Source organism: Giraffa tippelskirchi, chromosome 10 (genome assembly GCF_054371585.1).
Source record: "Giraffa tippelskirchi isolate mGirTip1 chromosome 10, T2T-mGirTip1v1.2.pri, whole genome shotgun sequence".
In the NCBI taxonomy this organism is placed as follows: Eukaryota; Metazoa; Chordata; class Mammalia; order Artiodactyla; family Giraffidae; genus Giraffa; species Giraffa tippelskirchi.
Window position 1 is genome coordinate 90,587,613 of NC_137284.1, and position 27,659 is coordinate 90,615,271.

The 27,659-nt window shown below is 41.5% G+C and overlaps 1 protein-coding gene across 17 annotated transcripts in view; it reads right to left on the reverse strand.

Annotated features, from left to right (window-relative positions):
* NAPEPLD (N-acyl phosphatidylethanolamine phospholipase D) overlaps positions 1-27,659 on the reverse strand; it is an 89,019-nt gene that overhangs the window by 41,672 nt on the left and 19,688 nt on the right. For 6 of the 17 annotated variants that reach the window (XR_014067202.1, XR_014067200.1, XR_014067199.1 and 3 more), the window contains exon 1: positions 11,439-11,522. The exons of 9 other annotated variants lie outside the window; for them this stretch is intronic. Coding sequence is in view for 1 of the 8 variants with exons in the window: in XM_081535793.1 (XP_081391919.1) it covers positions 11,071-11,072 (2 nt within the window). In the remaining 7 variants the exon portion in view is untranslated. Of the gene's footprint in view, positions 1-11,070; positions 11,523-27,659 lie in introns of those variants that run through there. 2 more of the 17 variants (XM_081535794.1, XM_081535793.1) reach the window with 2 other exon arrangements.

Below are 27,659 nucleotides of genomic sequence, written 5' to 3' on the forward strand. Positions count from 1 at the left end.
TAACTGCTAAATTACTTTTGTTTAAAGTTACATGGAAAAAAATAAGTTAATCTTATATTTCAGTCATATAAACAGAAGATACATATGAGGCCTTGAAGATATCTTCCTTGCCTTGAAAATATGTCTTTGAATTCATCTAGTATATGACTACCTGGCATTTTATCCTTCCAACTTGAAGAATTTTTAATCAAATCCCAAGAAGAGACACTTTTAGGTAAGAGGATCAATACCCCAGGGCTTTCCCAGTTTTAGCACTTGAAGACTTGTATCCTGGGAACTCCACCATTCCTGGGATAATTTGAAGACTGATCACTCTGTGACCTCAGGGTACCATATATATGCATAGTTATGTCTTCAACAAAATGTATTAGAACGTGGCCAGTTTATATGAAATTGGAGATGCGCATTATTAAAAAGGGTAATTCCCTAGTGCCTCAGCGGTAAAGAGTATGCCTGTAGTCCAGGAGATGCGGGCTCGATCCCTCTGTCAGGAAGATCCTCTGGAGAAGGAAATGGTAACTCACTCCAGTATTTCTTGCCTGGGGAATCCCATGGACAGAGGAGCTACAGTCTATGGGGTCACAAAGAGTCAGACACAACTGAGTGACTAAATCACCACCATTGTTATGAAGTATGATTGTAAGATATTTGGGCAGCTAAGCAAAAAAGAAATTATAAAGCTCAATATAATCATGCTTAACCAAGAAAATGTTGCTGAGAACATCAAAAGTATATGTCAGATTCTTCACTGTGGTGATATTCAACAGGGTCACCAGGATTACCATTCACCCAGTCCAAAAATGGGCTCTGACAGGCACACATATGTTTACATACAATAGACATTTCATATATATATATATATATATATATATATATAAAACTGAGACACTATATGAGGAAAGAATGAGAAAGGAACAGTTTTAAAGTACAAATGGTTCTCAACTTGTGTGTGCACGTGTGCCATGTGCTTAGTTGTGTCCAACTCTTTGCGACCCCATGGACTGCAGCCCACCAGTCTCCTCTGTCCACGAGATTTCCCAGGCAAGAATACTGGAGTGGGTTGCCATGCCCTCATCGAGGGGATCTTTCCAACCTAGAGATCAAACCCACACAGCCTGTTTCTCCTGCATTACAGGTGGATTCTTTACCCACTGAGCCATCAGGGAAGCCCAACTTACAATGATTCAACTTATGATTTTTCGACTTTACCAATGGCACAAAAGCAATATGCATTTAGTAGAAATCCTACTTCGAATGGTGAATTTTGATCTTTTCCTGGGCTAGTAATACTTGGACCAAAAGATTCTCTTGCCTTGATGGGCAGCAGCAGCAAGCCACAGCTCCCAAAAGATAACTGGGGTCGCTGGCTAGCAACCACCATGGTAAATGACCCATATTCTTACAACCATTCTGTTTTTCACTTTCACTACAGTATTCAATAAATTACATGAGACATACAACACTTTATTATAAAATAAGCTTTGCGGCAGATGACTGTGTCTAACTGTGGGCTAATGTACATGCTCGAAAGTCATTCAGTCATGTCCAACTCTGTGACCCGATGGACTGTAGCCCATCAGGCTCCTCTGTTCAAATTCTTTACCATCTGAGCCACCAGGGAAGCCCAATGTAAGTGTTCAGAGCACGCTTAAAGACAGCTAAGCTTAGCTATCATGTTCGATAGGTATAGTAAATGTATTTTCAAATGATGATATTTTCAACTTATGTTTATGAGAATGTAACCCCATCACGGACACAGGAGCCTGATGGGCTACAGTCCATGGAGTCACAAGAGTCGGACACAACTTAGTGACTAAACCACCACCAACAACAACCCCATCATAAGTCAGGGAGGGCGGTACCTCATCTCTGTGAAATGGTGGAAAAGTTTAATTTTGATGTTTCAGTTCCAAGGTATCATAAGAGGCTTAAAACTCTTTCAAGGGTAGAAACAGGAAATCTCTAAGTTAAAAGAGGTTGGACCAGCCATATACTTAGGTCCTTTGTAACTTGAACACTCCATGACCCAAGTCATCCCTTTGTGACCTCTTTCTTTTACAGGAGAAACAAATTAGGCCAGAGAGTTACATGGCACTCCAAGGGTCCAGGTTTGGCTGGTGATAGAGGCTGGACAGCTGATCAACCATATTCTCATCTGAATTATGCTCAGACACACTTAGAACCAACATAGCTTGTGGTCAGCGTGGAGAGATAAGTAACACATTTCACCTCATGGGGGATATTTCACGTAGTTTAACTCATAAACAGATAAACTTGCCTCAAGTTTTAAATAGAACTCTGAGCTCAGAAACTCTTTGTTATTAGTTACATCAACCATAAGATAGCATGATATACATAGCAGTACTTTTCATGAACTCTCTAAACAAGCCTAAAGAATGAACAAAGTAATCTGAAAACAAACACCTTTGTAGTCTGAAGGACCTTTAAAATACAGAAAACAATTTTCAAAACTAATTACTGCTGTTGTCCAGTACTTCCAGCATCAGGGTCTTTTGTGAGCAAAACAAGCATCTGCCCATTATAAGCGGTGCCGGAAAAATGAGAAAGCTTGGTGTGTATTCGGACAATTTCATTCTTATAGCTGAGAGAGATTACAAATGAGCACAGAACTCTACAGGCATATACTGTTTGAACAGTGTATCACTGTCTCTTAATCTGGGAAGGCCCCCAAATTAAATAAATAGGAAAATCTGCTGCCTCGGAGGGGAAAGATGAATTGTTCCAGATAGCAGGCTTGTACTGAGTTGATTTTCAATCATTTTTTAATTTATGCTGATCCATCTAGATGCCTGCCCTGTGCCCCAATAGCCAATAATACTACCATTTTAAGGGTACAACTTACGGCTGTGATACTGACCAAAGCTTGCTGATCCAAACCACACTTACCTTGGCTTCAACTGGTACCCCTTTCTAATAAGCAGCAGCAGTGTATACACATACTGAGCCTAAGGCCAGGGCTACTGGGCTAAGGAACCTCAGGTAAATCACTAAAATCTCCCAGGCTCTCAGTTTCCTGTTTTCCTCATCTGTGGAAGGGCATTAATAATCTCACATATCGTAAGTCTCTAAAACCATAGTAAATGTAAATATATTAAAAAAAAAAAAAAATACCTGAAAGAGTTTTTGTAAGTTATGAAGTTATAATACTGAAGAGGAAAAGTTAAAACTTTATGTAACCTTCTGCTCCTTCTGCCTCTCTAACACAGCTTGCTCCTTGCAAAGTCTGGATCACGTAGGTCACAAAGTCTCAGAAAGTGGGGAATACTAGGAACTGGAGCTTATCTCACTTACCCTTGTCCTGCTCTTTGCAATTGCTCAGCCCCTGCAAACCTGCTTGGAGAAGGCAATGGCACCCCACTCCAGTACTCTTGCCTGGAAAATCCCATGGACGGAGGAGCCTGGTAGGCTGCGGTCCATGGGGTCGCTAAGAGTCAGACACAACTGAGCGACTTCACTTTCACTTTTCCCTTTCATGCACTGGAGAAGGAAATGGCAACCCACTCCAGTATTCTTGCCTGGAGAATCCCAGGGACGGCGAAGCCTGGTGGGCTGCCGTCTATGGGGTCGCACAGAGTCGGACACGACTGATGCGACTTAGCAGCAGCAGCAGCAAACCTGCTTGATCATGCCTGTCCGTGTAAAGGTCAGGCATCCCCCTCCCCATCTTGACTGCTGTTCCCACTTGAGCGCAAAACCCCTTAGTTTAAACCAGCCTGTTAGCAGCTAGTGTTGCCCACTATAGTCTGTCTATAAAAACTCTGTAACACCTTTGTTCGGGGCTCAGAGCTTGTAATGTTAACTCCTCTGGGCCTGCCAGCATAATAAATCTGAGTTCTCCAACTGTCCAAGAGTGGTGCTTGGTTTCTTGACTACTGGTTTCTGCAACATTTCTGGAGGCCCCAGCAAGATTCCAACCATGCCGACTCCTTGAGCTGCCAGACTGGTGGCTTGGCTGGGCTAGAGTGAAGGAACCCCGAGACAAACGAGGAGGCATGCCACCTGATGGTATTCCGGGTTCTCTTTCAGACTGGTGTTCCAACTCTCCAGATGGCCAAGCCCCAACTGGACTCATTGGAGGGACGAACCAACTCACCAGGAATGGCCACAGGATAAGGTAAGGTCCTGGGGCCAGTCCCCAGTCAGGTCCTACCCCAACGGGTAGAAGAGAAGACTGATAACCTCCTTGGAGTTCCCAGGAAAGAAACATCAGATAGGGAGAACTGGAGACTCGGGAGAAGGGAGGCATTGTGACTGACAACCTCCCTGGAGCTCCCAGGAAAGGAGCAACAGTTGAGGAAACCTGTGGACTCACGAGAAGGGAGGCATTGTGACTGATAACCTCCCTGGAGCTCCCAGGAAAGGAGCAACAGTTAAGGAAACCTGCAGACTCAGGAGAAGGGAAGTATTGTGATAGCCTCTGAATGATTGTGAGTGCGGGATTGCTGACTGAATGGAGTAAGAGAAATTTTCCTTTTTGGAAACTGCAAAATCAATTCTTTTTGCATTTGAAATTAAAAACAGCTAGCTTGTTAAAAGGCTTCCCTAGGGAAAAGCTTGACGTTAACCCTTTCCATGTCCTTGAAATACACAGCCAACTTTGCCTGAGACCTCAGCCTTTGGCAAATTAGAACTTCAAGCAAGGAAAAAAGGGGGTCAAAGAGATATTTTAAATCTCAAACAGAAAACTATAAGATCTCTCTCTATCTGGATTTATGTATGTCTCAGTGTATGTCTTTTGTTTTTTTTTCTGATAATATTGTTGAAGTTGTAAATGAGTTCTAATTTAAATGGCCTAAAGAAAAGTAAATGCTTACAAATCAAACAATTCTAAATACAAGAAAAATTAATCTAAATAAATTTCAGAGTCACATAAACTGGGAAATATTCAACATTAAATATCTAGTATTAATGTTTGTTTGCTAATCTAATAAGGAAGAAGTAGGATGTATGTTTTTAATAAAGAAGATATAAAAAATAAAATTACATTTTATAAAGGGAAAAGAAAGTAGGTCTGACTTACAGGTGACTGTTACAAAAAGTGGTTAAAAGGTATGTGAAAGGTAGACTCTGAAAAAATGTTTTGTGCATGGTTAGGACTGACTAAGTTTAAAATAACTTTAATTAAGTTTACCTAAATGAGTTTAAAGTAAGCTGGTGCAAAAACTTAAATTCAGCCTTTCTCTCTGTCAAGAGGACATACTTTCTTCAGACGTTGAACTGCTTTTAATTATAGATTTAAGTTTCTTTACCTCTTAATTGATCCGTTCTATATTTACTTTTGAAATCTTTAGTTAACTTTGGCTAAGTAAATAACTATTATTTCACAGTAACTTATATGATCCTGAGTGTTATAAATCCTTTTGACATTTATTGACAAAACTTCCTAAATAACTTGACTTCTAGCTAACTTTGGGATGCTTCAGAGGCCCCCTGAGACATTCCTAAGAGCTATTAAGCTACCTGGGTTCACTGGACATGTTAAATCACATGGGAAGTACTGTTAAAGGGATGATAAGTATTTTCAGGTTATACTGTATGGTTGATGTTACTAATATAGATATCGTAAAATTATGTGAAATTCATATAGCTCTGATATGCCCTGATAAAGTATGGTCAATTGTAATTCTAGTTATCATATTAAAGTGTTATGACCAGGTTTCTTTGTCAATTGCAATAGAATCAGATTTTAAGCATGCCTTCTATGGTTTTACTCTCATATGCCTTTAGAAAAATACTGCTAGTTCTTCAAGATTGACGGAAAAGACTTTCTAAAATTAAGCAAATAAACAAATTTTCTTATTAACAGTAAGCTGGTACCAGACTGGAATTTGGTCTTCTGTTTAAAGAACAAAGTTTTCTTAGAATGCAGCTTTCAATAACCGATTATGAATTTCTTTGCCTTTAAGTGATTTTTATTTGTTTTTAAAATCTTTTTGTTACTTTGGTAAAGGAAATAAACATTATTTAAGATTATGGTACATGTAGACAAAGCTCATTTTGCTTCAACAAAAAAATATAACCCCTCACAGTTAGATTTTTGCTATCCTGATGTCCTTAAAACATGGCAATAGTCTGCTCCTAAATCAGGAAATTAAAAATGGATAAACAACAGCTGAAAATCAAAGAGCCAGGGCTATGGGAAATCCAAGACAGCCACTTGGCTTTTCCCGGCTCCCTGACAGACCTCATTTTTATTTGATGGGTTAAAGTCTTACCTAGCTACAGTGTTAATGTCCTCACAATGAGTTCTCCAAAAAAGAAAAAATGTTTCACTGAATATTCTAGTTTTGTTAATTAAGGTCTGTGCTTACTAAGACTCACTTCTGAGATAGTTCCTTGTTATATTGCTAAAAGGTTTAATTAAGTTATTAAAAAGGACACTATAAGATTGTTTCTAAAGCTTATCTCAGTAACCAGTCTTTGGATAAAGGTCAGATGCTCCATGTGGAGAAGGCAATGGCAACCCACTCCAGTACTCTTGCCTGGAAAATCCCACGGATGGAAGAGCCTGGTAGGCTGCAGTCCATGGGGTCTCGAAGAGTCGGACATGACTGAGCGACTTCACTTTCACTTTTCACTTTCATGCATTGGAGAAGGAAATGGCAACCCACTCCAGTGTTCTTGCCTGGAGAATCCCAGGGATGGCGGAGCCTGGTGGGATGCCGTCTATGGGGTTGCACAGAGTCGGACATGACTGAAGCGACTTAGCAGCAGCAGCAGCAGATGCTCCATGATGTACAACCAGGAGATTAACACTTGGCTATAATCATTTAACTGAGTCAGATGACCTGGGGTATACCGGGCTATACCCAGTGAAAGTTCTTGACTTAAATTCTTGCTTGTAATCTTACTAATAACTGCTAGCTATATTATTTTCTATGTAGCTTGCTTCAGAAGATTATTTCTTATGTTACTAAATGTGTGACTGAGCCTGTGATAAAATGATGGTATGCAGTTTCATATGAGATCAGTGATTGTAATAATGTAACTCTAGATATGGGAAGAAGCAACAAGAGGAAATATTTTCCTGGACCGAGAGGCTAGTAAAACAGGTATGGTCCAGAGACTTTTGCTACTTACCGGGCCTGGTCTAGTGACAACACACTGAGTGGCCTGTCAACGGAATCTTTGTTAGATCTGGGACTGAGACTTCCCAGCACTGTGGGACACAATGACCATAAAATGCCCCAAAACACGGTCAAATACGTGGCTATGAAAGGGCCCTGCTGACTGCAAGTTGGCCCTTGCCAGCTGCCTCTACAAAGATTAAATCATGACCACTGTAAGATGCTGACCTTCAACATCCCCTTGAAACGAGCTCAGGGTGGAGACAAAAAATAAGGCACTCTGTGCTCTGGGAAAACCCCAGAAAAACAGGCTTTCAGACAGTCAGATGTTTTCAGGTAAAGATTTTTATGAGTTCAAATTCTTGCATCTTCTCATACCTAGAGAAACACTAATGTCACAAACCAATGTCTGGACCTGGTTCTCCTGGCTAGCCCCCTAGCAGCTTTCCTACTTCTATTAATCTTTCGGCCATATATCTTTAACTTTCTTGTTAAGTCTGTTTCTCCAAGTAGTAGTACGACAGGAATATCCTCCAGCCAACACCCAGACAATGCTAGAACAAGCTGCCTTATCATTCTGGAGACTCTCATCTCCCTCCGTAAATGCACCCCGAGGTCCTCTGGCTATTCTCCCTTTGAGATCTTATATGGGAGACCACCCTCAGTGATAGAAAAGCTCAAGGGAGACCACCAACAACTAGCTGACCTGGAGAGGTCCCAACACCTCCGGGCCCTGGTAAAAGTCTTCCACCAAATTGCCCGAGAAACCTGAGAAAGGACACCCATTCCTTTGGGCAGTTGGGTTCATCCCCGTCAGCAGGAGATGAGGTATGGGTTAAAAGACCGGAAAAAGGAACCACTTTGGCCAGTCTGGACAGGCCCTCACACGGTTGTCCTGGCAGCCCCTACTGCTGTTAAAATTATAGGTGTTATTTCTTGGATCCACCAAACCAGAGTCCAGAAGGCAGCGACTTCCTGTGATGAGGACACCTAGAAAGCAGTTCAGGACCCCCAAAAACCTCCTCAAGGTCTGGTTCCAAAGACAACAGCCCTCACCCATGAAGGACTGAGCCCTGCTCTAATCACTCCAGAAGCTGACTAGTCAACGCATGGCAGAAGCTTGAGGATTCTTCAGCCTTGCTCCAGTCACACTCCAGCAGCTGGCTGGTCAACACATAGCCGAAGCTTGAGGATCCAGCTATCAAAATATCAATAGATTTTCACTGTCAACCCTGGCCTCTATCCCTAGTCGGTATTATTGCTGTTCTCTTCATTACAGGACCAACTAGACTCCCTGGCTGAGGTGGTTTTACAAAGTAGAAGTCTAGGCCTACTGACAGCTGAAAAGGGAGGCATCTGCCTCTTCTTGAATGAAAAATGCTGCTTTTATGCAACCAATCAGAAATAGTCAGGGACATGGCCCAACAGCTAAGGAATAGAATCATAAAAAGGAGAGAGAAACTAGCTAATTCCTGGGATAATTGAAACAATATCTGGAGCTGGGCATCCTGGCTTCTCCCTTTAACAGGCCCTCTCTTCATACTCTTGGCCGTGCGCTTGTTTGGCCCTTGTATCCTCAATACAATTATCAGGATCATAACCTCTCGGATTGAATCCATAAATTTACATACGGTAATAACTCAATATAGTCCCCTAAACAATGGAGAGCTCTGAATGTCCTACCAAAACATGAGATGATGCTTTCTACAATGAATGATAGAAGCATCAAGAGGGGAGAATGAAGAGGAAAAGTTAAAATTTTACATAATCTCCTGCTGCTTCTGCCTCTGTAACTCAGCTTGCTCCTTGCAAAGTCTGTAGGTCACGTAGGTCACACAGTCTCAGAAAGTGGGGAATACTAGGAACTGGAGCTTATCTCACTCACCCTTGTCCTGCTCTTTGCAATTGCCCAGCTCCTGCACACCGGCTTAATCATGCATGTCCGTGTAAAGGTCAGGCATCCCCCTCCCCATCTTGACTCCTGTTCCTGCGCGTGCAAAACCCCTTAGTTTAAACCAGCCTGTTAGCAGCTAGTGTTGCCCACTATAATCTGTCTATAAAACTCTGTAACCCCTTTGTTCAGGGCTCAGAGCTTGGAGTGTTAACTCCTCTGGGCCTGCTGGCGTAATAAACCTGAGTTTTCCAACTCTCCGAGTATGGTGCTTGGTTTCTTGATTTCTGGTTTCTGCAACAATACATTATTTAAACAACTGAGTTGGCAAAGACGGTATCTCTGACGTAACAATACTGCCCCTGAGATGTATGACTTCATGCATGATCTGTCACAAAGTCTGTTAATTAAAATATTTAAATACACAATTAATGGTTATTAAATTCAAAAGACAAGTCAAGAAAAGCACTATAAATACAGAAAGGTAGAAGTCTTCAGTATTCTAGCACCAAGAATAGTACACTACTTCACTTAGGCTGGAAATCACATGGGTGATTCTTTCAATACCAGTTTTATGCATGCCCTCAGGCCTTCAGGATGAATTGTGTGCGCATTAATTATGTGCACAATTCATTTCCTCAGTAATACTTCAATGAAAACATTTCTTACCTGTATGCATTTCAATCTAAAATGCCCAGATCAACACAAACCACTTACAGGCATATTCTAATTTACAAAGAAAAGAAAGAATAGAATGGAATGGAAAAACTCACTATAATTACAGCTGTCTACCACTACAAAGAAAAAGCAGAATGAAACAACAAATTAAAGGCAAGCAGTACTTTTTCAAACACAGACAAAAATGTTCTTAAAAATCTCCCCGCAAGGGTGGGGTAAAAAAAAAAAAAAAAAAACTCCCCAATTTCCCAAGTCACTAATACTAAAAATTAACATAACACCCTTTTCGTATAGGATGACTCTATCATAGAAAGCGTAACAAAAACCCAAACCCTACGAAGGAATGCTTAGATTAAAATGCCCTTCATATAGTTATAACTGAATTAATTTCATAGTTAAATTTTGCAATATGAAATCCTGTACAGTGTAATGCAAGACGCTGAATGAAAATAAGAGTATGAGAAATACACTAAGTATTACTTGGAGACTACAAAATTCTTGCAGCAGGAAGGCCTGCAGAATGTAATTAAATAAAATCTGAAAATGGTGACTATATTTTCACTTAACTTAAAACATTTTGAAGTCAGTATCGCTCTTAAATTTTAAACAAGACCTAAATTTCTTCTCTAACAGACTGAAATTTTCTTCCAACAAAATCAGACTACTGTGGGACACTGGTAATCTTTTCTTTTTAAACATTACATAACTTCTTTCTAAACAGTATGGATGTCTGAGGCTAAATCAAAACCAATGAAACCGAAAACAGAAATGGAACTCCTAGATATTCATTCTTAACAAAGATGGAAATTATCTCTTAATTTTCAGAGAGCCGTATTTCAGGAATAACTTTCTCAATACATTAACCAGAAGTATCAACCAGCAAACACTTGATGTTAATTAGCCAAAGTAAACCAGGTGAGTCATATTATAACATATACAGAACAACTGCAGTAAAGGAAAAACCAAAAATCAAGTGACTTTTTAAAGGTTAACTTTTCTCATACTAGTATTTTCCAGGTACAACAGAGATATGATGCATTAGACTCAGAAGCCTGTAGAAACGTACTGGCCTCAACTACCAAGATTATAGCGAGTTCTAGTCAAAGGAGGGGGGAAAAACTATCTGAATACCTGTTTTGAAAAGCCTGCAGTAACACTCAACTTGAGAAACAAACCACCGAACAGAAAACAAGAAAGCACGGTCAAAAAACAAAAAAAGAAAGCACCGTCTTCTATCACCTCGCCGCACCTTGCTCCAAACTTGAGCTCATTTCCTTTCCGTGGTTAACTTTCAAAATAAATGGGGAGAAATCTGTCGGAACGAATTTTTAGAAATAAGTACTATAGGTGAAGCAGAAATTGTTCTATGGGAGTTGCCTAACCACTCATTCACACACACCAAAAGACACCCACATATATTCCAGTCGGTGAAGACGCTACCTCGTGAACTGCAGAGAAGCTTGGACCTATATATAACAAATCCCAGAGACGGCTACTCTCCCAAGTGGGGGAAGAAAAAAAAAAACCTATGTGGCGCTTCAAACACGCAGCTTCAGAGATGCGGGCTCCGCACAAATTCAAACGAACCCCTGCCATTCACAAGTGCAGCATCTCCGAGACGAAGCAGGGCTCGGGAGCAGGAATCCACCCACAGCCCGCTCTACTCCGCCGAAGAGGCCACAGCAGCCCCAGGCCGGGGCGTGAGGACCGCTCCTCGCGGAGACCGAGAGGAAGCGAGCCGAAGCGCGGGGGAGGGAGGCGGGCGCAGGGCGTGGGCTCACCTGGCGCGGGGGGCGGTCAGGCGCGCGCGCCGCCGCCTCTGCTGCTGCTGCTGCTGCTCCTCGGCTACTGGCCACAGCGCCCCCGGACACAGCGCCCCAGCGCAGCGGGAGGGGCCACGGCGGCCGGCGCCCGAGTTCCTCCGCCCCCGGCCCCGCCGCGCCGGCTCCGCCAAGGGCGCCAGCAGCTGCAGGCAGCGCCTCAGCGCTCGCCGCTTCACCATCCGCGGGCGGAGCAGGCGCCGCAGCCCACCCGGCGGCCCGAGGCTGCGCGGGGCCCTGGCCGAACTAGGTTCCGCTCCACGTCGCCCGATCACTCACTCACTGTGACCTTCGAATCTGGCAGCCCCGGGCTGGCCGCTGCTCTGGCCTTTACCAAGATGGCCGGACCCCGGCGGCGAGGCCGTGTTGGTAAAGGAGGTGCCGCGGCGCGTTACGCCCCTCCCGGCCCAGCCCCTGTCCTTGTCCCACTCGCCCTCCGCACAAGCCCTTCTGACACCAAACTGGCTATCCTGTCCTAGACCAGACGCTAACTTGCAGATAGCTTGAACAGCTCCGGGATCAGCCGCCCTAATTGCTAAAATTAAGTGGAATCGCTGTGGCGGTTCATAGCCTGCGCTATCCTAGTAGGCCAGTACCCGGTAGCAAGATACTTATGGTGATGACCAAATACCACCAGATTCTTAGCTTTTTCCCAGGTTTTCATTTTTGAAATGCAGGATGCAATTCATTGTTTTTTAAAATGTTTTCTAAAGTATAGATAGATGCAAATAGAATTCAACAATGAGTGGTTGGGTGTTCACGGGCCAGAAAGAAATGCCTTCAGCCTGGGCCTCCGAATGCAGATACAACTGCCGGAAAATGCAAAACAAATAACTTTGCAATTTGAAGGTGAACGTGCCAAGTGTAATAGCGTAGGAATGTAAAGCAGATTATATCGGGTGTGGACTTTTACCCCCTCGGGGAGCTTGCAGCTGAATCTTATTGACTTAAGGGTGATTAAGAGCTGCTTGTTCCTGGGTCACAGAGTGTTCCTTGCTGCAGTAGGGAAAAGGAACAGCGCTACAAAACCAAACTATAAATTGAAGCTACTGATAGCTCAGGAGGTCTTCACAGTTCCCTTAGCTAAGGAACTTTTGAAAAATGCCCTCTGTTCCCCTCACCCCAATTCTTTATGATGATTTTCAAATATACAGAAAATAGAGATGCCTTTTTGTTATACCGTCTGAATAAATTGCAGGTATCAAAATCAATCACCCCTAAATACTTCAGCCTGTGTCTTCTAAAGAAATAAGAACATTCGCTTCAGAATCACAATACTAATACCACATCTAAGACAATTCCCTGATAGTGTTGAACGTCCAGTCCATTTTCAAGTTATGTGATTGTCCCAAGAAGGTCTTTTAAGCCTTTTTTTCCCCTAAACCAGGATATTGCCTAGGCTCATGCACTGCATTAATGTTTATGCTTTCTAAACTCTGGAATATCACGTAAACTTTATGGACTGTGTTGTCATTTCTACTCTACTTCTGTTGTAGAAAGGCGGGGGGGGGGGGGGGGGGGACACACTCCAGGCCCCAAGAGCGGACTCTTGTCTAACAAAGAGTGCTGACAATGGCTAACAATGTGCTGACAAAGCAAGAGACTTTATTGGAAGTAGGCATCCGGAAGTAGAGCAACAAGGTAAGGGAACCCAGGAGAACTGCTCTGCCACGTGGCTCACAGTCTCAGGTGTGAGACTTTATGGTGACATTATAAGTCACCATAGACTTTATGGTGATGGGATTAGTTTCTGGGTTGTCTTTAGCCAATCATTCTGATTCAAGAGTCCTTCCTGGTGGTCCACGCCTTGTTCAGCCAACATGGATGCCAGAGAGAAGGATTCTGGGAGATGGGCAGACATGTGGTGTCTCCTTTTGACCTCTCCCAAACCCTAATGGTTGGTGGTGGCTTATTAGTTCCGTGTTCCTTACCAGGACCTCCTGTTGTAAAACAGCTGATGCAAATAGTTACTATGGTGCCTGTCCAGGGTGGGCGGTTTCAGTCAGCGTGCTTCCCCTAACACTTCTAAAGCTTAATTTTTCTTGACAATGAAAAGCTGTTTGGTATACCAATTTTTATCATTTCCAGGCAAAACCTAGCTTGTCCTGCTTCACAGTACAGAGCAGAATGAACGCTGTGCCTCTTGCATTTCACTCATGGTTTAATTTTAGATCCTGACCTGCTGAATTGGGTCTTATATGTCCTTCGCTCTTTGGTGACCCCTAGAAAGTCAGGCATTTGGCATATAATGGTTTGTCTTTTAAGTTGTCACTGTTAAAAACAAGACAACAGGCCTAAAATAGAGTCACTTTTGCTCAACTCCACATCACCAAAGGGAGACTTAAAATGTCAGCCTCTCCCGGAATTGGAATCTTAAACCAGTCAATCAAGGAATCACCTGGTCAGCACTAGTGAGATAATTAGCCGGATATATCTATGCCATGACAGGACACACCCAGACTCACATCATCCCCTAAAGGAAAGTGACCTTGTCACAGCCAATTCACTTTCTGCTAATATAACTTCCTGGTCCCACTCCCTTCTGCCTGTAAAGTTCTTTAATTTTGTACAACGCCTTGGAGCTTCTTTCTGTCTGTGAGATGGGATGCTGCCAAATTCATGAATCATTGAATAAAGCCTATAAAATCTTTAAAATTTACTGTTGAAATTTTTTAAAACATTACTTCTTTTTTAAATGTTAATTAATGCTGTAAAGAAGAGGAGCAAATTTACACAGCTCCCTTAAGTGGCTAGGTGGCCAAGGTAACGTTTCTGGAGACTAGTATTAAATGAGCTTATTTTAAATACTTCACAACATCTTGAACACTACTTAAATAACTTTTGTAAAACCACATATAAGCCAATTTTAGCACAATAGCTCATCTGTAAAGTGAGTTCTGCAATCAGTATTGTCCTTTCTTCTCTCAACTCCAAGCCTAAAGGCACAGAGGACTAGAGCACCACGTGACTACTTACTAGGGGAGTTTAATTCAATGTGTATTTATAGCAGCACCTGTGGAATTAACTACTGCGTTCTCCTCCAGTTAAATCAAAAATCGTTTGCATGAACATTAAGAATCTATAGATAACTCCAAATAGCAATGAGGCAGCTAACTTCTAAATCAATGAGGCAGCTAACATCTACTACCTCTTTGACCTTGGAAAATACCCATCTCAGGTCACCAGGCCCCCACTCCTACCCTCCAAAATGACCAAGTCTCTATGGCCACTTACAGTTGTAACATTCAATGAAGATTGTGGGGGGGCAGGTTAAATATGTGACGACTGCATGCTGATTGCAGGGTAAGTTGGATTACATTAGGCCAATGATCAACCAAAGTTGGTCTGAGGACCAAGTCTAACCTGCCCGCTAGTTTGTTTTGGTTCTGATTCAAACTAGTTCTCAGAATATAAAATCCTCAAATTTTACATTATAATAATAATACTTTTTCATTTCTTGTATTGGGGTAAAAAAACACATAAGTAAAATGGTTAAGGTGGAAATTTTTAAAGGTACAGTTCAGTAGCATTAAGTATGTTCACACTGATGGCAAACAGATCTCTAGGATGTTTTCATTGTGCAAATCTAAAATTCTATACTCATTAAATAATACTCTCTTTTCCTCCCAACTCCCAGGCCTTAGTAACCACCATCCTATTTTCTGTTTAGGTGGATTTGACTATTCAAAAACCTCATCCAAATGGAATCATCCATGCTCCCTTCAGCAGCACATACACAAATGGAATTATCCAATATTTGTCTCTTTATGACTGCCTTTTTTTTTAAGTCTTTATTGAATTTGTTACCATATTACTTGTTTTATGTTTTGGTTTTTTGGCCATGAGGCACATGAGATCCTAGCTCCCGGACGAGGGATCGAATCCCCAGCCCCTGCACTGGAAGGCCAAGTCTCAACACTGGACCGCCAGGGAAGTCCCACGCCTTACTTCTCTTAGTGTGATGTTCTCAGGGTTCATCCATGTTACAGCATGTGACAAGATTTTCTTCCTTTTTAAGGCTGAATAGTATTCCATTGTATATATTTGCCAAATTTTATTTATCCATTCATCCATCAATGGACATTTGGGATGCTCCCACAGATAAGACTGTCAGGTGTTTCTCCAGAAAAGATGGGTTTATTTGCGGTCAGCAGAGAATTGCAATCCAAGGTCTACAACCATGGTGAGCCATGTGCAAGCCCCAAGAGAGCAATGGAAGGAACATGCTTTCATGGAGGAGGAAAGGGAGTGGGAGGGCTCAGGAAACAAAGAGTTCATGACTTTTCATTGGCTGAATCCTTGCCAGGAAAGAAGAGTCTTTCTCCTTTCCACTGGGCTCTTCTATCATTGCACGGTGTGACAGCTTCCCCTTCTGGTCTCCCAACTCTATTTAATTGAGGTTTATTAATTTTTTTTATAGTTTTCATAGTGGCTACATCATTTTACAGTTCCACCAATAGTGCACAAGGGTTTCAATATCTCCATATCCTCATCAACACTTGTCATTTCTGTTTTATTGATAGTAGCCATCCTAATGGGTATGAGGTGATATTTTGTTGTGATTTTGATCTGCATTTCTCTGATGATTAGGGATGTTGACCATCTTTTTGTATACTTGTTGGCCGTTTATTAATATATACCATCTTTAGAGAAATTTCTGTTAAATGCCTTTGCCCATTTTTAAATTGAGTGATTTTTGTTGTTGTTGAGTTGTAGAATTCTTTATATATTCTGGATATTAACCACTTATCAGAAATATGATTTGCAAATATTTTCTTCTATTCCATAGGTTCTTTTCACTTCATTAACTGTGTCCTTGATACATAAAAGTTTAAGTTTGGTATAGTCCCATTTGTCTATTCTTACTTTTATTGCCTGTGCTTTTAATGTCATATCTAAGAAATCACTGCCAGTCCAATGTCATGCTTTTCTTCGGTTTTGTAGTTTTAGGTTGTAACCTGGTTTTTTATGGCCTGTGAGCTAAGAATGATTTTTTTTTTTTACAGTTTTACATGCATGATTGGGAGGAAATTCAAAAAATGATATTTTGTGATACCTGAAAATTCTGTAAAAATCAAATTTCAGGGTCCATAAAAGTTTTACTTACATAGTCATATTAATTCATTTATATATCATCTGACTGCTTTTGCAATACAAGGGCGGAACTGGGTAGTTGCAACAGAGGCATGACCCACAAAGCCTAAAATATCTAACCTTTTACCAAAAAAGTTTGCTGACTTCTGTGTTAGGCTATTTTTAATCATGAAACTTTAGATATATTAAAAAAAAAAAAAAACGGTGAAAGAGGAAACTTAAAAGTCACCAATACACAAGTATTTTGTGATTAAGAAAAATTATTAGACTTCCAGGGTTTTTTTAGACTTTTCTATTTGAGTTTATATTTTATATAACTTTTAAAACATAAGTTTTAACTTCTAAAACACTGCTCATGTTGACTATACACTTCAATGTTTAATCCTTGTGTTATTAGATTGTCAGGTTGAATCCACTGACAAAATAACCAGAAGAGTATGGGAAGACCCACTTTGCTTTTCTCCAATGAGAGAGGACTCCTCCTACACCTAAGTGGTTGAAAGAGTATGACTTGAGGGAAGTCTTCATCTGGGCACACCGCCTGTGAAAAAAATGAGCTTTCTTTGTTCTCATGCTTTTCTGCTAACATTATTTTGGGTTTCCATGCAGCTGAATTACACAGTTAAAACCAAAGATTGGAATTTAGAATAAAGAATCAGACACTTTTCAAACAGCAAAAACTGACTGCTAATGTTGAAGACATTAAATCTCATTTATCCTCTTCAGTCTAGCTAACTAAACATTTTATCTTATGAAGGTTGGACCTTAAAATAGACATTTCCCTATTGACTTGTTGGATTAATATAACTTCTTTTTACATTCAGTTCACTGCCCAAAGAAACAATACAATGTTAATTCAACTTGGATGACATTTATTATGGCAGAGAGAGAGAAGATTTCTTGCCTTCTTCCCGACAAACACCTCAGGTTATCTGATTTTTCAGAGATTGAGGACTAGTGAGGGTTACTTGTCCCAGTTCTCCTCCCTAAATTCCCAGGTCCCCAGCCAACAACAGCTGTGTGTCTGCTGCTTCTAATTCAAGAACAAAGAATATGGCTCCCTGTGTTACACTAAAGAATCCTCTCTTCCCCTGAAAATATTTACCTCCTAAGCCCCAGAGCCTGTGAATACTACCTTATGTGGCAGAAGAGATTTACACATTGATTAAGGATCTTAAGACGGGGAGATGAGCCTGGATTATCCACGTGGACCCTACATGTAATCACAAGGGACCTTAGAAGGAGGCAGCAAGAAGGTCAAAGAGAAGCAGGCCCTGTGGTACCAGCAGCGGGGACCCGTGTGGTGCAGCCACAGCCAAGGAAGGTGGGCAGCCAAGGAAGAAACCAGCCTTGCTGACACCATGACTTTAGCCCAGTGAAAAAGACTATGGCTTTTGGCTTCAGAACTGTAAGAAAATACATAAATATGTATAAACCACCAAATTTATGGTACTTTGTTACAGTAGCAATGGGAAACCAATATATTCTCCTTTAAGCAGTCTTTTGAAGTGTGATAACAACATATATAAAATATTTGTCAATTAGCATAGTTAATGAATGGACACATACGTCTAAACTCTATACTTTGACTTCCAAGTTGAGCTCTGAGAGACCCAATTTCCAGGCTTTGTAGGACCAATATTCCAGGCTGAAGCCAGGAGCCATGGCTGGAGGATTCAGAGAAAGGAGCAGAAGACCTTGTGTGGGAGAGGTCCGTAAGGAAGCAGAATTGACCAACCTAAAATGTGTCTCTTGACATGAAGAAGAAACGCAAGGCTCTGGAAATTTTTCTTTTCAACTCTCACTTACCTACCTGAAAGAATGTAGACAGAGGGCCTATTCCAGAAAAAAGAACTATCACCAGAGTTATCTATAGCAGGCGTCCCCACCCTCCGAGCTAAGTACCAGTACCTCCTTTCAAATCAGCAGCAGCATTAAATTAAAGTGCACAATAAATATAACGCGCTTGGATCATCCTGAAACCACCCCACACTTTCCCAGCCCGAGGAAAAGTTGTCTTACACAAAACCGGTCCCTAGTGCCAAAAAGTTTGGGGACCGCTGATCTACAGTATAATATGAACTAGGTGCGGTAGATGTGAAGGAACCTAGAAAAGTCTGTTAAAATTCTCTTCTGTGTCCCATTGTTTGTTTATCCCAGCAAATATGTGTTTACTAAACATCTGCTCTCTTCATTCTTCTTATGAATTTACTTCTTTATTTTTCAAGGCCCAGACTTCTACTCTCGTTTCCTTGGTACAGGATGACCTCATTTTACTCTCTGGAATCTCCTGTATTTATCTGGATTCCCTGTACATCATGGGCTTCTTTGTGGTTCAGTCGGTAAAGAATCCACCTGCAATGTGGGAGACCTAGGTTCAAGCCCTAGGTTGGGAAGATCTCTGGAGAAGGAAATGGCAACCCATTCCAGTATTCTTGCCTGGAGAATCCCCATGGACAGAGGAGCCTGGCTACAGTCCGTGGGGTTGCAGAGTCAGACACAATTGAGCAGCTAAGCACAGTACATTCATAATTAAATTTTTTTTATCTGTTTAGCTGTCTTATGTCATTTTAATTATTCAACCAGCCAAAAGAATTAAGAGGGGAAGGAGAAAATATTTTCTCCTCCCAGCAGATTGCTTCTGGTCCTACCGTGTACAAGTCATTAAGTACCCTGAGCCTCTATGAGGTTAATTTACATAATCCCTAAGATCCCTTCCAATTCCAAAATTCAGAGCTGAAGCAAAACATGGTTTAACTTTGAATTTCACATTCACATGTTCCTGCTGTTACAGTCACTGTTCAGCCAACCTTTTTGGCCTCCCTGTCCACCCAGAGCCTGCATGTCAACCACACACTTACCTGAACTTGTGTACACACTGCTTCTTCTGCTTAGAATGATCTTCCCTGGCTTCACCACTAAGCACTCAGGCTCATCTCGCAACACTCAAATCAAGAATCACCATCTTTGAGGAGCTTTCCCACCTTCTCAAAGCAGAATGGCCAACTCTACCTTCATGCGGTCAGTTCAGTTCAGTTCATTTCAGTTGCTCAGTCATGTCCGATTCTTTGCGACCCCATGGACTATATCAATTCCCGGAGCTTACTCAAACGCAAGTCCATTGAGTTAGTGATGCCATCCAACCATCTCATCCTCTGTCATCCCCTTCTCCTGTCTTCAATCTTTCCCAGTATCAGGGTCTTTTCCAGCGAGTCAGTTCTTCGCATCAGGTGGCCAAAGTATTGGGGTTTCAGCCTCAATATCAGTCCTTCCAATGAACACTCAGGACTGATCTCCTTGCAGTCCAAGGGACTCTGAAGAGTCTTCTCCAACACCACAGTTCAAAAGCATCAATTCTTTGGTGCTCAGCTTTCTCTCACATCCATACATGACTACTGGAAAAACCATAGCTTTGACTAGATGGACCTTTGTTGGCAAAGTAATGTTTCTGCTTTTAATATGCTGTCTAGGTTGGTCATCGCTTTTCTTCCAAGGAGTAAGCATCTTCTAATTTCATGGCTGCAGTCACCGTCTGCAGTCCCCCCAAAATAAAGTCTGTCACTGTTGCTATTGTTTCCCCATTTATTTGCCATGAAGTGATGGGACCAGATGCCATGATCTTCGTTTTTTGAATGTTGAGTTTTAAGCCAGCTTTTTCACTCTCCTCTTTCACTTTCATCAAGAGGTTCTTTAGTTCTTCTTCACTTTCTTCCATAAGGGTGGTGTCATCTGCATATCTGAGGTTATTGATATTTCACTCAGCAATCTTGACTCCAATTTGTGCTTCATCCAGCCTGGCATTTCACATGATGTACTCTGCATATAAGTTAAACAAGCAGGGTGACAATATATAGCCTTAGGTACTCCTTCATGCTGTCAGAGAACAATTAAAGCAGGGAGCAAATTATAATGTGACTATTTGTTTCCATTTCTGTTTCTCCAAACCAGGATGTGGGCTACTCATATGCAGATACTCTGCTTGAGTCATATTTATACCTCTAGCACCTACTACTGTGCTTGGCACACAGCAGACACTCCTATTGTGTCTGTGGACTGAATAAATAAATTATGATTTACTGAATTCTGAAGAATCTACTTGGGGCTGGGCAGGAGTGGGAATTGGGGGGAATGGAAGGGAAGTACAAGAGGACAGGAAATTTATGTTTCTGCAAGACTTCCAGAGCCCTGGAGAAAAAAATGAGGCTGACGTGTGTGATGATTTAATTCAAGGCTGTCCTCAGATACTCATTGTACATGCAATCTAGCATTTCTCTTGACCTTGCTTCAAAGTCAGTTTTTAAGTGGAGTTAACAGTATAAGCTGCCTCACACAGCAATCTGCTGATTATTCTCTTAACTGAGGTGGATGGCAGGCAGCCATGCGTGATTTGTCAGCTTTGCATCCTTGTGTGCTGCTAGGTAGAGGCCGCAACTTTAGAATTTTATGGTAGCTTAGTTAACAATTTTGTCCTTACAGACCATTCTGAGTAACACTCATAAAACTGTCTACATTCAGTATTCTTTCTTAGGCATAAGAAATACCCTCCCCCTGCTCCTTGAGTGATCTGGATATGCCTTCCATTTTCTTGAAACAAAGTAAAAATGACAAATCTACTCAGAAAACCTCCTTAAAGTGGAAATGAGGTTATCATTTCCATACTTTAGAAAACCTAAGTAGTATTTTCACAATATATAGACTGATGGTAATTTACAGTTTGTCTTTGATCATGCATTTCTATTTATGATGTAGTCATCTCTGTATGTTCCTTTGATGTATTAATCCATATCCTTGTGTCAGTTTAGAGTTTTAACATTTGAGATTCAGCTTATTATTTTTTGGCATCACTTATTGTAAATTTTCCACATACCAGACACTATGCTACTGCTGCTGCTGCTAAGTCACTTCAGTCGTGTCCGACTCTGTGCAACCCCATTGACGGCAGCCCACTAGGCTCTGCCATCCCTGGGATTCTCCAGGCAAGAATACTGGAGTGGGTTGCCATTTCCTTCTCCAGTGCATGAAAGGGAAAAGTGAAAGTGAAATCGCTCAGTCGTGTCCGACTCTTAGCGACCCCATGGACTGCAGCCTGCCAGGCTCCTCCACCCATGGGATTCTCCAGGCAAGAGTACCGGAGTGGGGCGCCATTGCCTTCTCCAAGACACTATGCTAAGGGCTTTACAAATCTTTTAGTCCTCATAACAAACTCAGGCACTAAGCATTATTTTACTCTTTATTTTTTAGAGAGGGAGCCGAGATTTTTAGAGGCTAATTAACTTTGCTGAGGGCACAAGGCTAATAAGATGTGGAAGCAAGACCCATGAGAGTTGGAGAGTTGTGTCCATTGGAGAGTTCTCTCCGTTTCAATTCTTAGAAGAAAAAAAAAAAACCAGTTAATTTATAAAAGTATATTAGTTTCAGGTGTACAGCATAGTGATTCAGTATTTTTTTACAGATTATACTCCATTAAAAGTTATTACCAAATAATGGTTATAATTTCCTGTGTTGTAAGCTATGTCCTTGTTACATCTGGTTTATACACAGTAGTTTGTATCAATCCCGTACCCCTAGCTTGCCCCTCCCCTCTCCCCACTGGTAACTCCTAGTTTGTTTTCTATACCTGTGAGCCTGTTTCTCTTTTGCTATATACATTCATATATTTAAATAGGTAATGAGAGAGACAGGGCTGGGGGGAAGGATTAGACAGAAGTGACTAGGTATCTAGTGACTAGAAGACAAAGGTATCTTTGAAAGGATGAAATTTAAGGTGAGACTTAAATGATGAGGAGTTACTCTTGTCCAAAATCTTTTTTAAAAAGTTAAAAAAAAAAATTTCTGTAAGCGTATTACCACACATTCCAGCGAAGTCTAGCAAAGGCTTGAGTACTGGAATGAGGTTAGTGTTCAGGAACAGCAGAAAGAAGGTCAATGTAGTTGGACTACTGGGAGAAAGGGGAAGAGACGCAGAAGATAAAATAAGAAAGGCAGATAGAGGCCAGATCATTTAGGAGCCACTTAGGAGTTTTACATATGGAGTGTGTGTTGGGGGTAGGGAGCAGGATCTGGTTTAAACAAAGAGCAGCACATGGTAACTCACAGATACTGCCTGGAGATGCCTTACTCAAGGTGTTTGGGCCTGGAGGGCACTTAGCGTATTGTTTTACTCAGTCCACTCATCCAGAAATTTCTGTCCCTCCATCTTTCTGTCACATAAGACTTTATAAGCATGTTTTTCAATGTTTCATCCAGGTTATGATACGAACATAGCTTCATCGAGAGATGCTGAAGTCCCCAGCCATCAATAATAATAGAAAAATCCGAAACGAAGGTCCAGATCACAGTGCAGGAAGGTCAGCTGCAAGAGCAAGGGGATCAATCAGCTTTCCTCCCCCTGTTCTCCCTCCATTCTTTTGAAAGAGGAAAATCCTATTTGGAACTAAAAGATGAAAAAATACATCTTGAACTTAAAAAGGGAAAAAAAAAGCAGCTCTGCTGTCAATAAGCTGGGGAGGAGGAACATAGAGTCAGCTGCAGAGTTAACAGAAACCATTGTTCTCCCTAGTCTGTAAAATGCCACAACCCTCCTCTTTGAATGACTGCTTCTTTCCTTTCAAGGATGCCTCAGCCCATCTTATTATTCTCATCTCTTACTGGGGATCCCTAATTGCTAAACCTCCATTCCTGTCAGTACCCACCACCTGGTGGTTTACCTCTCCTAAGCCCACAGCAGAAACAGCATTCAGTGCAAGAGCTGTGCCCTGCTTCCCTGACGCCCTTCTCGGAATCCTTCAGAAGGAACCTAAGCTTTACAAAAGGCTTTCCTCCTCCCTCTCTTTAATGCGCTCCCTCACTGCATGGAGTCAGTAAGTCTGGTTTTTTGGGACCACAGGTTTGTGCCTGAGGATCTTACTACCTGGCTCATTCTGACCCCTCCCTGCTTGCTTCCCTCTAATGACTCTAAAATATAGTCATGGTGAGGTTGTGATTCAATTTTAACCTGAGATACTGGAATTTGGGATTGTAAAAGACGAACATGCAGCCAGCTCTCATCTATATGCTATTCGATTGGTGGAGAAGGCAGTGATACTGCTAGTTTTGCTACAGAAAAGAGGGTAGGGGACTGGGACTCAAAGTCTTTTCAGAAACCCATGACCTCAAACTCTCCCACCAGAATTCCTGTTCCTATTGACAATTTCCTTCAACTTGCAGTGTCTAATCTTTTAAAAACTTCTCTAGTTTTGTATAAAAGGGGTTCCAATGGCTATCAGCTAATCTTTATTTTCAGGGTTTCCAGAATTAGCAAAATGGCCAGAAAAAATTCTGAAACCACTACCAGGAATGTTTATGTTTTCTGAAAGTAAGGACAGAGTTCACTTATTAAAATATGGAAATACAAATATATGTTAGTGAGACTACCAGCTCCACACTTGAGTTGACTTTCCCATGAACAGAAATTTTACTGTTTTAACATAAATCATAGGTTTCATGTATGATGTTACCCCCAAGAACAGAAAAACTGGAGTCACCTGTGCTCAGATACAGTGAGGAATAAATGTGTTCCTGGAGTAGAAAGATCCTGGGTTAGAAGTCACACAGATTTTGGACTGCTTTTTTTGTAACTCTATGACCTTGGGCTATTACTCATCCTCTAAGCCCCAGTTTCCTCATTTATCAAGTAGAGATAATTATACCTTCCTCACAGGGGTGTTTTGAGGTGAGTGAAACTATATGCAAAGTCCTAGTACAGTGACTGACACACAGTAGGTGCTCATTGAGCAGTTGCTATTTTTATTAATATCAGGTTCCACCCTAGTCCCCCAACCACTTAATTCCTGCTCCCCCCACACTGTGATACCATTCACACCCACTCCAGCCTCTACTTCACGAAGGGTGGCCCAGCTCTGGGCCAGTGTGCGGGCTAATCCTGACTGTAATGTCCAGCCATCTCCACTGCCGACTTTCTTGCCCTCCTGCTTCTGCTTTGAGATCTGGCCCCCTGCCATGTTCCCATGGGCCTGCGTCTGTCTTGGTGCTCCATCCACTATCAAGTCTCCCTCTTTGGGACCCTTCTGTCAAACTTCCCAACTCTCATAATCCTTCCTCCACCAGGAGGATCAAGAACAAGAGTCCTGCTCATGAGGCCAGTCCAGGAACATGGTTCTACCACAAACTAACAAGCCTCCCTGATCCCACTGCTTGGAGTTCCAAGTGTTACCTGTTCTGTCCTTCCAGGCCTTGCCCCTCATCAGTTGGGGGATTCCAGTTACTAGGAGCTAAATCCTCCTTCACCTGGCTTGGGTTGTGTGTCCTGCCTTCTGGAATACAACTTTCTCCTAGTATCTGTTCTCTGAATACCTGTCCCAACCCAGCTATGAGGTCTGATTCACGAATTCTGTTTATGTCTCCTGCCTATTCGTACTGGAACACGGATCAGGGTATTAGAACCATCATACTGAGGGACATACTGAGGTACATAAAATCTGGTTAAGTCCTTGACCTTTTGACCTTGAAGATGGTCATGGAGACTGCAAATATCAGGATTAAAGTACTCTGGGGATGCAGGCAAGTCACTGCATCTGTGGAGCTTTAATCTGATGTTCATATATTAAAGAACTGGAGAGTAGCTGCTCCTAGCATTAATATTTACTGGGACTGAGCTTCAGTGTAGATAGTAGATTAGTGTTGTAGTATCACCAATTCTTATACAACACAGCTGTCAGTTGGTTGTTGACTGTATTGGGGAGCTTAAAAGTATTAAGAAGCAAGCATAGCTGGTACTATTTTGCCAACACTGTTTCCTAGGTTTGCTCAATTTGGACCAGCAGGTCACTGGGCTCAATCACCTTTATTCCTGATGAGGCAACTGGACAAATTTCAAGCAACAGTGTGTTGTTCTGAAGAACTGTTTCTCTAACGCTTCTATCTGCCTGTTGGTATTAATCTAAGTTATAAACAAGACAATTAAAAAGAGCATTTTAGATGACAGAACAATGCATGCTCACTTTAGAAACTAAGAAAATACAGTGAAATACAAAGAAGCAGATAAAAAAATCACCATTCACCCCAGCACCTAGAGATAAACATTGCTAACATTTTTATGCTATCATATTTGCCAGTTTAAAAATAACTCCATTTGACTAACAGACTTACAGGATGAACTTACGGTTGCCATGGGGGAAGAATAGGGGAAAGGGATAGTTAGGGAGTTTGGGATAAACTTGGATACATAGCTATAGTTAAAATGGATGACCAACAAGGACCTACTGTATAGCACATGGAACTCTGCTCAATGTTATGTGCCAGCTTGGATGGGAGGGGAGATTGAGGGAGAATGGATACACATATATGTATGACTGAGTCCCTTCACTGTTATTCACCTGAAACTATCACAACATTGTTTGTTAATCAGCTATACTTCAATACAAAATAAAAAAGTTAAAAAAAAAACATAAAATCCCACACCAACAGCCTATTTACCACAATTCCTAAAGTTAATATTATTGATCTGGAAAATCATCATAAAAATAAAGCATATCATTATGTTAAAAAATAGCTCTGCATATAATAATATGTGTTTATTAGGAAATAACACTTGGGAGAAAAATAATGACAGTAATGACCACTTACTGAGAGCACTTACGTGCCAGCTTCTGTACTAAGTGGTTTAACCTATTTAATTCTCCCAACGGCGCTGTGAGGTGAGCTGGTGAAGTAAGCAAAAGGGGATTCAAATGAGGCAGCCTGTCTGGAGTGTGTGTTCTTACCCAACACACTACACAAAGAAAACAGAAGCTACTCATAATGCCAGTGGATTCACAGGACTGCTTTTCACGTGTTACATTTCAAAAAACAAATTTCAGATGTCACCAGATGTATTTTGTGATTTAAGAAGCAACAGTGATATTAAACAATGCATCAGTAACATTTAATAGTTCTTTTATATGGCGCTGCTCCAAACTTAGACATTTTCTCTCACAAGCAAAATGATGCCATAGAAACTAACCTTCTGTCAATTCATTTATTTCTTAATGCATTTGATCAATTAAACTGAGCATCGGTGACTAAAGGGAAAAAGTCTGAATAAAGAGGAAAATGAAAAACAGCAGTGCCTAAACAAGCTGGGATGGAAGACATCACAGATATAACTTCCTGAACTGACAGTTTAAAATTAGCCTCTTCTGGACTAGATGACTCTTCCATGGACTATTGTGAGTTATTTTGCTGGTCTACCAGCACCCTCTCTGGCATGCTTTGATCCATTTTCCACAGACAGTAGTGAGAGTTTCCTTATAAAACACAGATTTTGGCCCTCTACCTCTTAGAATGAAGATAAGCTCCTTACCTGTCTCATTGGACTCTGCACACCTTACTCTTAAAAGTATCACAGGTTTCCACAGGTGCTAAGACTCCTACGCCTCTACCTCCCAGCAGTCCCTGCATCCACCAAGTACGTACATGGCATTGTCCACTTCTCCTTAGCATGTCACAACCCCAGTTTTGCACTGGTGCATTTGACCATTTATTTGATATCTGTCTCACTGACTAGAGTGTGAACTCCATGAGACCAGGCTGTGTATCAGCAACAGATCCCCAAAGCTTAGCATGATGCCCGGAGCAGAGTAGGCACCCAAAAAGTTAGTCAATGAAAGACTAAATAAATATTTACTGAGAAATTTACTATTTTTATAATAAGTTGCTATATGAATTACTCTGTAATTGAGATGATAAGTTAATATATGTAATATTAAGAAAAAACAGACTGATACAGAGTGAACACCAAGTTGAATTTAATGTCCCAATTTGTTTTTCAGTTGCTAACTCGTGTCCAACTCTTTGTGACCTCAAAGACTGCAGCACACCAGGCTTCCCTGTCTTTCACTATCTCCTGGAGTTTGCTCAAATTCATGTCCATTAGGTCAGTGATGTTATATAACCATCTCATCCTCTGTTGTCCTCTTCTCTTTTTGCCTTCAATCTTTCCCAGCATCAGGTTCTTTTTGAATGAGTTGGCTGTTCACATCAGGTAGCCAAAGTACTGGAGCATCAGCTTCAGCATCAGTTCTTCCAATGAATATTCAGGGTTGATTTCCT